The following is a 13173-nucleotide window of genomic DNA, read 5'->3' as shown; positions in this document are numbered from 1 at the left end:
AAATAAAGGTTAAATAAAAAAAATATTAAAAAAAGAACACAACTGTGAAGAGTTTACGCAAATATTAGCATTGTAGCTCATATCGCGGGACTGTGACTATGTGAAATCACCTCCCCAGTCAGCCTATTGTGTGTATTGACATTCCTATTGCACTGTACAGATTTACCTAAGGATTGAGGATCAATGAAATGGGGTATCAGTCTAGTCAATACCCAATATATTTTTTCCCAACGTCCTCAGAGTTATCAGACTCTAAAACATCCACGCAGTATTGTTTATTCTCTGGAATAGTGTTCAATACACATAGGTTGACAATAAATGTGGCTCAATCACAGTCCCGCAATAAGAGCTACAATGCTAATGTTCTCTGGGTGTCACTGAGTAGACTGACACCCCATGTCATTGATCCACAATCCATAGGTAAGGATGTACAATGAAATAAGTATGCTCCCAATTCTAAAGTATAATACATCCAGTGTGATTTCAACCAAATATTTGTCAAATTAACAAATTATTTTCTTTTGTTGGTTTTATATAACAACATTCCAACGTCGTTTAGCATGATCTATTCAATTATGGCATAATTCTACTATTTGTATTCATTTGCGTCAATGTCATTGAAATACTTTTATTTTGAAGGCTAACCGCAAGTCCACTATTGTGGCTAATCCTTATTGTGGCTAGCTTCACATAGATGGTTCCGCCCACCATTAATCAAATAAGAACTGTCTTATAAATTACGGTTATTTTAGATGATGACACCTAGCTATATAGTTTCACTGTAATAGAATGCTTAAAAAGCTGCTAAAATTGTAAATATCGGTTATCGGTATCGTTTTTTTTGTGGCAAGGAAAATATCGGATATCGGTATCGGGCAAAAATGTCATAGCGGTGCATCACTAACAAAAACTTATGTGGTCCCTAAAGCATCAACACAATATGAAGTGTTATTGTAGATTTAAAGAGAAATCTTTGAAAACAAGCACATGATTTGGTAGCAAAGATTGGTGATCGAAGACATGGGCTAATGCCAAACAGGAGGGGGACACGTACAAACTTGGGTGGTTACTGTATATTGTAAGGGAATATGTATGCATCCTATCTTAAATATTATCAAGGAATTTACTGTGTTCCACTTCATCTTAGATTCATTTTGGCAAGGAATCTCAATCTGCAAAAAAGTCATTGTTTCCTGCGGTGTTGCTGCCATGTGGAACAGGCTAATGTGTCTTTAGACTGTGATCTTTTTAGACTGTGATTAGACTCTGATTCTTCATACCCTCATTAGTGACTACCATAGTGCACACTAATCATACTAGGGACATATCCCAAATGACACCCTATTCCCTATATAGGGGTCAAAAGTAGTGCACTATATAGGGAATAAGGTGCCATTTGGGACGCACATGATTGTCCTTACTTTCTCTCTGTTCTGACTCACCTCTGCATACCTCCTCCAAGCTGCAGTCACTGACCTCTATACACCCCCTCTCAGACCCCTCCAACACAATCTGTCATAACAAAAGCAAGCGAAGACCTGGCACAAGGACTGACACACAGAGCTAGAAGAAAAGCTTGTTATTGCCCCATTTAAAAGAGAAAGCACACCTTAACGGAAAAAGTTCAAACTGAAACGTCAGTCATGCGTGGTCTTTTAATGAAGTTCTTTGGTAATTAACACCAGAGAGCAGAGCTTCAGTGAGAAAAGGAAGGTGGTTACATTCAACACAAGGGCTGCGTTCTCTAGCCTACACCGCTTGTACTCCTCTCCTCACGGGCCGGGCCTAGACACTAGCGTTTAACAGTGTTTAATCAGACCGGCCAACAGAGAGGCTGACGTGGAGTAAATCAAATCAAATCAAATTTTATTAGTCACATACACATGGTTAGCAGATGTTAATGCGAGTGTAGCGAAATGCTTGTGCTTCTAGTTCCGACAATGCAGTAATAACCAACAAGTAATCTAACCTAACAATTCCACAACTACTACCTTACACACACACACAAGTGTAAAGGGATAAAGAATATGTACATAAAGATATATGAATGGGTGGTGGTACAGAACGGCATGGCAGATGCAGTAGATGGTATAGAGTACGGTATATACATATGAGATGAGTACTGTAGGGTATGTAAACATAAAGTGGCATAGTTTAAAGTGGCTAGTGGTACATGTATTACATAAAGATGGCAAGATGCAGTAGATGATATAGAGTACAGTATATACATATGAGATGGGTAATGTAGGGTATGTAAACATTATATTAAGTGGCATTGTTTAAAGTGGCTAGTGGTACATTTTTACATAATTTCCATCAATTCCCATTTTTAAAGTGGCTGGAGTTGAGTCAGTATGTTGGCAGCGGCCGCTAAATGTTAGTGGTGGCTGTTTAACAGTCTGATGGCCTTGAGATAGAAGCTGTTTTTCAGTCTCTCGGTCCCTGCTTTGATGCACCTGTACTGACCTCGCCTTCTGGATGATAGCGGGGTGAACAGGCAGTGGCTTGGGTGGTTGTTGTCCTTGATGATCTTTATGGCCTTCCTGTGACATCGGGTGGTGTAGGTGTCCTGGAGGGCAGGTAGTTTGCCCCCGGTGATGCGTTCTGCAGACCTCACTACCCTCTGGAGAGCCTTACGGTTGTGGGCGGAGCAGTTGCCGTACCAGGCGGTGATACAGCCCGACAGGATGCTCTCGATTGTGCATCTGTAGAAGTTTGTGAGTGCTTTTGGTGACAAGCCGAATTTCTTCAGCCTCCTGAGGTTGAAGAGGCGCTGCTGCGCCTTCTTCACAACGCTGTCTGTGTGGGTGGACCAATTCAGTTTGTCCGTGATGTGTACACCGAGGAACTTAAAACTTTCCACCTTCTCCACTACTGACCCGTCGATGTGGATAGGGGGGTGCTCCCTCTGCTGTTTCCTGAAGTCCACAATCATCTCCTTTGTTTTGTTGACGTTGAGTGTGAGGTTATTTTCCTGACACCACACTCCGAGGGCCCTCACCTCCTCCCTGTAGGCCGTCTCGTCGTTGTTGGTAATCAAGCCTACCACTGTAGTGTCATCCGCAAACTTGATGATTGAGTTGGAGGCGTGCATGGCCACGCAGTCGTGGGTGAACAGGGAGTACAGGAGAGGGCTCAGAACGCACCCTTGTGGGGCCCCAGTGTTGAGGATCAGCGGGGTGGAGATGTTGTTACCTACCCTCACCACCTGGGGGCGGCCCGTCAGGAAGTCCAGGACCCAGTTGCACAGGGCGGGGTCGAGACCCAGGGTCTCGAGCTTGATGACGAGTTTGGAGGGTACTATGGTGTTGAATGCTGAGCTGTAATCGATGAACAGCATTCTCACATGGGTATTCCTCTTGTCCAGATGGGTTAGGGCAGTGTGCAGTGTGGTTGCGATTGCGTCGTCTGTGGACCTATTGGGTCGGTAAGCAAATTGGAGTGGGTCTAGGGTGTCCGGTAGGGTGGAGGTGATATGGTCCTTGACTAGTCTCTCAAAGCACTTCATGATGACGGAAGTGAGTGCTACGGGGCGGTAGTCGTTTAGCTCAGTTACCTTAGCTTTCTTGGGAACAGGAACAATGGTGGCCCTCTTGAAGCATGTGGGAACAGCAGACTGGGATAAGGATTGATTGAATATGTCCGTAAACACACCAGCCAGCTGGTCTGCGCATGCTCTGAGGACGCGGCTGGGAATGCCGTCTGGGCCTGCAGCCTTGCGAGGGTTAACACGTTTAAATGTTTTACTCACCTCGGCTGCAGTGAAGGAGAGCCCGCAGGTTTTGGTAGGGGGCCGTGTCAGTGGCACTGTATTGTCCTCAAAGCGGGCAAAAAAGTTGTTTAGCCTGTCTGGGAGCAAGACATCCTGGTCCGCGACGGGGCTGGTTTTCTTTTTGTAATCCGTGATTGACTGTAGACCCTGCCACATACCTCTTGTGTCTGAGCTGTTGAATTGCGACTCGATTTTGTCTCTGTACTGGGACTTAGCCTGTTTGATTGCCTTGCGGAGAGAATAGCTACACTGTTTGTATTCGGTCATGCTTCCGGTCACCTTGCCCTGGTTAAAAGCAGTGGTTCGCGCTTTCAGTTTCACGCGAATGCTGCCGTCAATCCACGGTTTCTGGTTTGGGAATGTTTTAATCGTTGCTGTGGGTACGACATCGTCAATGCACTTCCTAATGAACTCGCTCACCGAATCAGCATATTCGTCAATATTGTTGTTGGACGCGATGCGGAACATATTCCAATCCGCGTGATCGAAGCAGTCTTGAAGCGTGGATTCAGATTGGTCGGACCAGCGTTGAACAGACCTGAGCGCGGGAGCTTGTTGTTTGAGTTTCTGTTTGTAGGCTGGAATCAACAAAATGGAGTCGTGGTCAGCTTTTCCGAAAGGGGGGCGGGGGAGGGCCTTATATGCGTCGCGGAAATTAGTATAACAATGATCTAGGGTTTTTCCAGCCCTGGTAGCACAATCGATATGCTGATAGAATTTAGGGAGTTTTGTTTTTAGATTAGCCTTGTTAAAATCCCCAGCTACGATGAATGCAGCCTCAGGGTGTGTGGTTTCCAGTTTACAAAGAGTCAGATAAAGTTCGTTCAGGGCCATCGATGTGTCTGCTTGGGGGGGAATATATACGGCTGTGATTATGATTGAAGAGAATTCCCTTGGTAGATAATGCGGTCGACATTTGATTGTGAGGAGTTCTAGATCAGGTGAACAGAATGACTTGAGTTCCTGTGTGTTGTTATGATGATCACACCACTTCTCGTTAATCATAAGGCATACCCCCCCGCCCCTCTTCTTACCGGAAAGATGTTTGTTTCTGTCGGCGCGATGCATGAAGAAACCAGCTGGCTGCACCGACTCCGTTAGCGTCCCTTGAGTTAGCCATGTTTCCGTGAAGCAGAGCACGTTGCAATCCCTGATGTCTCTCTGGAATGCTACCCGTGCTCGGATTTCATCAACCTTATTGTCAAGAGACTGGACATTGGCGAGTAGTATGCTAGGGAGTGGAGCGCGATGTGCCCGTCTCCGAAGCCTGACCACGAGACCGCCTCGTTTGCCCCTTTTTCGGCGTCGCACAGGGTCGCCGGCTGGGATCAGATCCATTGTATTGGGTGGAAGGCAAAACACTGGATCCGTTTCGGGAAAGTCATATTCCTGGTAGGAACGATGATGAGTTGACGTTAATCGTATATTCAGTAGTTCCTCCCGACTGTATGTAATGAAACCTAAGATTACCTGGGGTACCGATGTAAGAAATAACACATAAAAGAACAAAATACTGCATATTTTCCAAGGAACGCGAAGCGAGGCGGCCATCTCTTTTCGGCGCCGGAAGTTCAAGATGGATAGAATAATGCACCATGATTACAACAAACTCTCCTATCTCTCAAGATAAGAAAATTACAAATCTCAATTCTGTCTCCGACTGCCTGGGGAAATTAAACAAGCTTTAGTTGGAATGAAAAACAGCAGCCGTCACTCCCCAATCAGCCAAGTATGAAAGTGGTTGATGAACAATGTGTCACTCACATCGATACATTGTAAGAACATCCTACCATGGCATAACTACGGCACCTGTAGGCCCTAGACATTGTTTTTCGAACACTTTGCACACTTTTAGTTGTTGATGGGAAAAGTCTTGGTGTTTCCTCTACAGGAGTGGACACGCACTCATGGCCTTCATGCTGTCGCGACAAGAGGGGAAACTGAACCGGCAGCAGACCATGGAGCTGGGCCACCATATCCTTAAAGCACACATCTTCAAGGTACAAGAGACTAGCCAGGACCAGATTACCGAACGGGCATGCAGGGCACATAAAACAGCAACAAAAAAAGGATATACCTCATGGCAGAAATTATAGAATTGCTGGAAATTTGCTTTAAAACGGCAACATTTTCTCTTAGACAAAATGTGTAGAATAGCATTATAAAACTGCACATTTTTCTCTCTGCACCTTTGCAAAATGTGTTGAAATGCAGTAAGTTAGCTGATTTCATAAAAATAATAATAATATACAATATAATGCCGCAAGGCCTCTAGGTAGTCCGGCCTTGAGACTAGCTACTTAGTTCTGGGCCAGAATTCAAAGCATCTCAGTGGCAGTGCTGATTTATGATCAGTTTTGCCTTTTATATCACAGTGAATAAGATGACATGGACAGAGATGGACCTGATCCTAGATCACCACTCCTACTCTGAGACTATTGATGCAAATGGCCCCTGAAACCTATAGTGTATATCCCACCCTTACTCAGATTACATTCCTTTTATGAATTTTAGAGTGCGTATGTTTATTAATGAATCAAGATACATGTACATACGGACAGTATCATCAGAGGATAAGCCCTCTGGATGTGAGAGAAGGCTCTGGGAGTGAATCTACTGTATGTATTATTGGTTTATTGACCTGGTGTGTGTGCATGGTTTCAGTGTCTCTGTCTCTGTCCTCAGGGTCTGAGTAAGAAGACGGGTGTGTCTTCCAGCGTGCTGCAGGCCCTCTGGATCAGCTGCAGCGCTGACGGCCTCTCTGCAGCCCTGGCCTCTCTGAGGAACCTCTACACCCCTAACGTCAAGGTGAGACCTCCACCCTAGACATCCAGACCCTCACCTGGAGCACTGCTGTGACATACTGACATAGGATATGCTATTTATTTATTCAGGGTATTTTTATTGATAGATACAGTGAAAAAAGTGATTGAGATGGGGAGATAGAGAGGGACATAGAATGGAAAATGGCGCTGTCAGGGGTGGAACCCATGCCTCCAGGGACAATGTGTAGTCTGCAAGCAGTAGCACTACCACTAGACCAGCCAAACCCAAGTCAATCCGGACCGGACAACATCGCATTTTGTTTTATGAAAGTTTAAAAAAATAAAAATAAATGCCGCTTAAAAAAAAAATACCCTGGCGCAGCGGCCTCTTTAACTCAGCAACCTCGCTATCTTGCTCTCTCTGTCGACGCAACGTTCGCCTGAAAAGTAGCAATATTAAGCGCCATTATGACACCAGGCACAGTCATTTCGATCAGAAGTATCCCCTGAATGCGGAAGTGAGAACAAACAAGATTAACCAACTAAAATCCCAATTTGAGAGGTCTGCCAAAGTCCTTGTCAATTCCCAGACAGCCCAACAACATGCAATGGAGTGTTCACTGAGGATAACTTGGGTTTTGGGAAAACACAAAACACAATTTTCATATGCTGAGATGGTAAAATAATGCATGTGTGAAGTTGCTGACACCTTGCTTGAAGGTAAACAAAAATATGAGCCAGGGAAAAGATCAAACGGATCCTACGTTTAAAAGAGGACCACCCTGACCTAACATTATATCACTGCATCATCCATCAATCCTGTGTCCTGTGTGCCAGTCTGGGGAAATAGTATTCTGAGGTCATGACAACGATGATGAAACTGATCAACGTTTTGAGAGCAACATCATCCCTACAACACCGGTTGCTACGAAGCATTCTGACAGAGGCCAATGCCAGTTTTGCTGACTTACTACTGCACAACAATGTCAGATGACTCAGCAAAGGCCGAGTTTGGGAACGCTTTTGGGCCATTTGGGAATAAATCAAAGCTTTGTTATCAGAGCAAAAGAGTGACAAGGCAACTCAATTGTTGGAGTTTTTGGAAGATGAGGAGACGATGAAAACAGTTGCATTTTTGACAGACATTACATCACACCTTAATCAACTGAATGTTAAGCTGCAGGGATGGCACAACACAGTGTGTGATGTGATAACAGCAGTCTGGGCTTTCCAGAAGAAATTGGAGCTTTTCAAGAATGATCTCCAGGGAGAACTTGTCCACTTCCCCAATCTTCTGGTGCAAATGCAGGGAGACAAAGATGTTCCCAAACCATGTTGATTTCATCCAGAAGCTGATGGAAAACTTCAAGGCTCGCTTTGATGACTGCACGGTTGGAAGAGAACTGCTGCTGCTCATCCAGAACCCCTTCTTGGTCACAAATGTGACAAAGTTGTCAGAAGAAGCAAAACAGATCTTCAGATGGGTAGATGTTGCCTCACTGCAAATGGAGTTGATTGAGCTGCAAGAAAATGTGTCTTTGAAGGAGCAGACTGGTGACTGTGACCCTGTTACTTTCTGGGAAAAGATGGTGCCTGCAGCTGATGTCCCTGTTCTCAAGAAACTGGCACTATACATCCTGACCATGTTTGGCTCCACATACAGCTGTGAATCAGCTTTCTCCACAATTAACTTTATTAAAACAAATACCGCTCTATGTTCAGCAATGAACAACGGCACCAGTGTCTCAAGTTGCTCTCACACCATTTGTGCCAAAGTTCAAAGCATTGGCAGGAGACAGAAAGTGTAATTTCTCTCATTGATGCAAGGCCCAGAGTGACTTCTACATGAATATTGCATGGCCCACAGAGACATTCTGTGCATTCAGATTATTATTTTTGTTCAACTCTCCTTTGTTCTCCAGAAAACATGTACTTTATTTTATTATAATTCAAGCTCACAGTGCACTTTATGCACAGACAGTAATGCAACCACTTGTGTTCTTCTGCAATGTTGCACATGTTTGCATTAAAAATAAGTTGTAGCTCATTTTCTGTATTTAATGTACATTTTATATAACAACATGTTTCCTAAGTCGTAGACGACTATGTTTGTTACTGCGGCTGTACCACAACGCCGATAAAGGACGATATCCATCCTGACCTTTGCCACCTAGGAACCTTCTCAAATAGTAGTTGAGTACCCCTGCGCTAGACCAACCCCCAGCACTGACATATAGACTGGTCCAAAATGATTGATGAGCAATAATGACTGTATATTATAGTAGTTGAGTACCCCTGCGCTAGACCAACCCCCAGCACTGACATATAGACTGGTGCAAAATGATTGATGAGCAATAATGACTGTATATTATAGTAGTTGAGTACCCCTGCGCTAGACCAACCCCCAGCACTGACATATAGACTGGTCCAAAATGATTGATGAGCAATAATGACTGTATATTATAGTAGTTGAGTACCCCTGCGCTAGACCAACCCCCAGCACTGACATATAGACTGGTCCAAAATGATTGATGAGCAATAATGACTGTATATTATAGTAGTTGAGTACCCCTGCGCTAGACCAACCCCCAGCACTGACATATAGACTGGTCCAAAATGATTGATGAGCAATAATGACTGTATATTATAGTAGTTGAGTACCCCTGCGCTAGACCAACCCCCAGCACTGACATATAGACTGGTCCAAAATGATTGATGAGCAATAATGACTGTATATTATAGTAGTTAAGTACCCCTGCGCTAGACCAACCCCCAGCACTGACATATAGACTGGTCCAAAATGATTGATGAGCAATAATGACTGTATAAAATGGATAATTCAAATACTGAGCTATATTGTATGCTCAGTATTGTATAGTGTTATTCTATTACATGCCAACCTCCCCTGTTATTGGTAATGGTGAGAGGTTAGCATGCCTTGGGGGTATGATCTTTGATCCTCTGTAACTTTCTCATTTCTCATTATCCACGATTCATTCAGGGTTATCCGTAATCATGGTTGCATCCACATTAATATAGAAGTGTTTAGAAGCCTATTCTATTCTTATTTATAATAAATGTGACTCCAAAATGACACAATACATTATTTACCATTAATTTATGTTGGGCACAAAACAAACTGCAAAAATGAATCTTTGTAGAGTCACAAGCTTGATGCAGTCATTGCGTGCTAGGTATATTGGACCATATACTAAACTTTTCACGACTTCATTTATAATAATCTTTTTATACTGTCATTATTGCTGTGTGTCAATAATTTCGGACCCCACTGTATGTTCTTGAGCTCATGCATGTTGCCTGAACACACTGGTCATTGGTCTCCCTGCATTTTTTCCTATTACATTTTTCCACCAGCGATTTGTATTAGCACAGTAGTATTATTGTAATCTACTCTCCTCACCTCGAATGTCCTCCCTGAGTGCTTGTTAATTCCACTGATGGCTCCCAGTGTGTGTTATGATAAGCATTGTGATGTTTCCTGGAAACACTCACTTATGGTGATGAGTGTGGGCTCGCCACTGATGAACAGCTCATTGGAAATCTCACCAAGATGCTCACTGGCTTCAATAGATTGATGCAGGTTGCACTCTCTTCCATTAGTTTGATCCATCTGCTATCTGTGATGCTGTGATGCTGCTCGCTGCGGGGGGAAAGGAGGCTGTGCCATTCTAAGTAATTACAGAGCCATTTTTTTTTAAATAAACAAGCAGGCACGTTAATGACAGAGTGGGCAAAGTCATTTTTTATGTTAAATTATGCCTGGCTGTGTGTCTGTCTACGTGCCCTGCTCTGTCTATTATGGCGGGAGATAGAAAATAGTCCTCCTAAGGCGTTCAAGGCAATTATCAGTAGGGAATGATGTATTGTAGCTTTAAGCAAAAACAACTATATATTTGTCTTTGCCATTAGCAGTATGCTTAGGGTGTGGTTTTATTAACGCTTAGTGTGGTTTTGTTAACGCTTAGAGTGTTGTTTTGTTAATGCTTAAATATTATCATCTCCGTTTTCCCGGTGTGAAATATTCTGTTTGAGTGTAACATCTCTCATGAAGACAGTCACAGACAGAGTTGTTCCTTGTCCTCCAATGCCCCCTAAGAATCATTGGTGCTAATTTATTCCGTTGTGGTTCCGCCGGTAAATAAAACAAATTCAATTTCCTCTTCTTTTAACACTCACTGGGTAGTAATTACTCTGTCTGATTAAACATAAATTATTATATTCCTTATCAAGGAGAAGAAGAATATGCTCTGATTATCGCAACACTAGATAATTTCCACTGTGTACTCTTGCGTTGAATGCATTTCTAAATTACTATTGTGCAATCAAATTTAGTTTAAAACTATCTGAGAATTGTGGTAAGGTCATGTTTAAAGCTAGGAAAAAATTATATATATATATTATATATTTTTCTTTGCTATTTAGCTGAATTCCATGCTCGATTTTCTTTTTCCCACAATATTTTTCAAAGGTTAGATAGTGAGAGAGATGACAGTGGGGGAAGATGGAGAAAGGATGTGTCAAAGAGTAGTAGGCCAGATTTGAACCTATGCCGATAAAATACACGTGCCTGAGGATAGTGGTGTGCCGGTCAGCTGTTTGTTCACCCGCTCCCGTCCGCAATTGCTAACCCATCCGCAACCACCCAACTATATGTGATAAAGTGAAAATCTGAGGCCCGCGCCCGACTCTAACCCGCTAATATAGAAAATGCCTGTAGGCTACACTCTTAGAAAAAAGGGTTCCAAAAGGGTTCTTTGGCTGACCCCATAAGAGAACCTTTTTTGGTTTCAGGTAGAACTCTTGGGTTCCATGTAGAACTCTCTGTGGGAAGGGTTCTACCTTGAACCAAAGGAGGTTCTTGAAAGGGTTCTACTATGGGTACAAAACCCTTTTTGGTTCTAGATAGCACCTTGTTTTCTAAGAGTGTACAGTCAGAGACGGGGGAACGATTTTTTGACAGGGGATGCAGGTTTTTTTGCCAGATTTAGATATGTTTCTGCTTATAATTTCAAATATTTTGATAGGCTATTTGTTAGTCAACTTGTCTATAATTAGATACATGCAGCTTCTCTTCTGTCATTATATGTTGCCCTAGAAGACTAAATAAACCCTTGCTCACCAGAATAATGTCATAAATTGATAGAATGAGTGCTTCAATCTAGTTGACATCGGTACATTTTTCTCTGTGGTCTCTGCTTCTTTCACAGAGCAAAGACATTTAGGGATCGAGAAGAAAATGCAAAAACATTAATTTATTTATTTTTGTTGCAAAAATCTGTTTGACCGGTAGCAAGGAAATAGAAAGTGAAAACAACCCAACATGTTTCTGATAAGATTTCTTCCGAAAAAGTAAGAGCGCCTGCTAAATGACTAAAATGTAAACATTTCAGTTCGGCTTGGATGCATATTTTATGTGGTTGAAATACTATCAGCTTTTATGATGCTGATAAACATAGCACTTCTACAGATGGTATCTAACTGTGCATTTGCATTCTCTCAAGATGCTGAAAGAAAGAAATCATATTTCTCTACTCCTGTTCCAGAGTCCAAATGTACATTTGGTGTATCACTTCACTGCAATAAGTGCTTAATTCTGCAGGAGTTAATATGAAGGCTATATGAGAGGTTATAGACCTACAGTCAGTGTCCAGATTTCAGTTTCCATTTAACCCATCTGAACAGTACGCTACAGTTCCCTTGACGTGCCAAAGGCCTATTTGAAGTCCCCTTCTTGTGACTGTCGAATATGTATAATGTATATTGCCACACAATCATCACACATCACACTGCTATAATCCTCTTTTACCACTTCACCAAATCTTTCCCAAACATTACTTTTCTGGCCCTCCCTTCTCTTTATTTTCAACTTTCCATTTCACAGCTTTTCGCTTATTGAATTGAATTAAACTCGGACATTGTCCTGTTTGCCTCCGTGGATCGACGTTAACTTTTTCTGCCCGTTCCCAAAAGCATTTGGCGATTGGCATGTAGGCTACAGTTAGGCCCTTATAAGCTTAGGCTTACGCACGAATGCCAGATGGCCTAAAATAATGAAGTCTAGGTCCAAAAGGCTCCTTAACAGCTTCTACCCCCAAGCCATAAGACTGCTGAACAATTCATCAAATGGCCACCCGGAGTATTTGCATTGACACCCCCCCACTCCATTTTGTTTTTACTCTGCTGCTACTCGCTGTTTATTATCTATGCATAGTCACTTTGCCCCTACCTTATTTTATTTTTTATTTTATTTAGTAAATATTTTCTTAACTCTATTTTCTTAAAACCGTATTGTTGGTTAAGGGCTTGTAAGTAAGCATTTCACGGTAAGGTCTACACCTGTTCTATTCGGCGCATGTGACATATAGAATTTGATACATTTATGGATTTTTTAAGGTATTGTTTTCTCTTTCTTCAACCCACCCTTCATCCACACAATATTTCATGACTATAAACCCGCCCGCCCCACAGATACAACTGCAGGGACTGCGAGTTATGAGTCAACCCACACATCACAACCAAAGGATGCGGCATTACCGCTAGCCCAGCCAAGCCTCTGTTTTCTTCTAACAGGTTTAGGGAAGCCAAAAAGTTGTTCATGTTTTTCTTATACGATTT

At 42.6% G+C, this 13173-nt stretch overlaps 1 protein-coding gene across 11 annotated transcripts in view; it reads left to right on the top strand.

The window, feature by feature from the left end:
• LOC139546930 (protein TANC1-like) overlaps positions 1–13173 on the top strand; it is a 303586-nt gene that overhangs the window by 247836 nt on the left and 42577 nt on the right. For all 11 annotated transcript variants that reach the window (XM_071355901.1, XM_071355900.1, XM_071355905.1 and 8 more), the window contains 2 exons: positions 5664–5772; positions 6458–6580. In XM_071355901.1, coding sequence (XP_071212002.1) covers positions 5664–5772; positions 6458–6580 — 232 coding nt within the window. The remainder of the gene's footprint in view (positions 1–5663; positions 5773–6457; positions 6581–13173) is intronic.

This window comes from Salvelinus alpinus, chromosome 20, assembly GCF_045679555.1.
Source record: "Salvelinus alpinus chromosome 20, SLU_Salpinus.1, whole genome shotgun sequence".
In the NCBI taxonomy this organism is placed as follows: Eukaryota; Metazoa; Chordata; class Actinopteri; order Salmoniformes; family Salmonidae; genus Salvelinus; species Salvelinus alpinus.
This window is presented reverse-complemented; position numbering and strand designations above follow the sequence as displayed.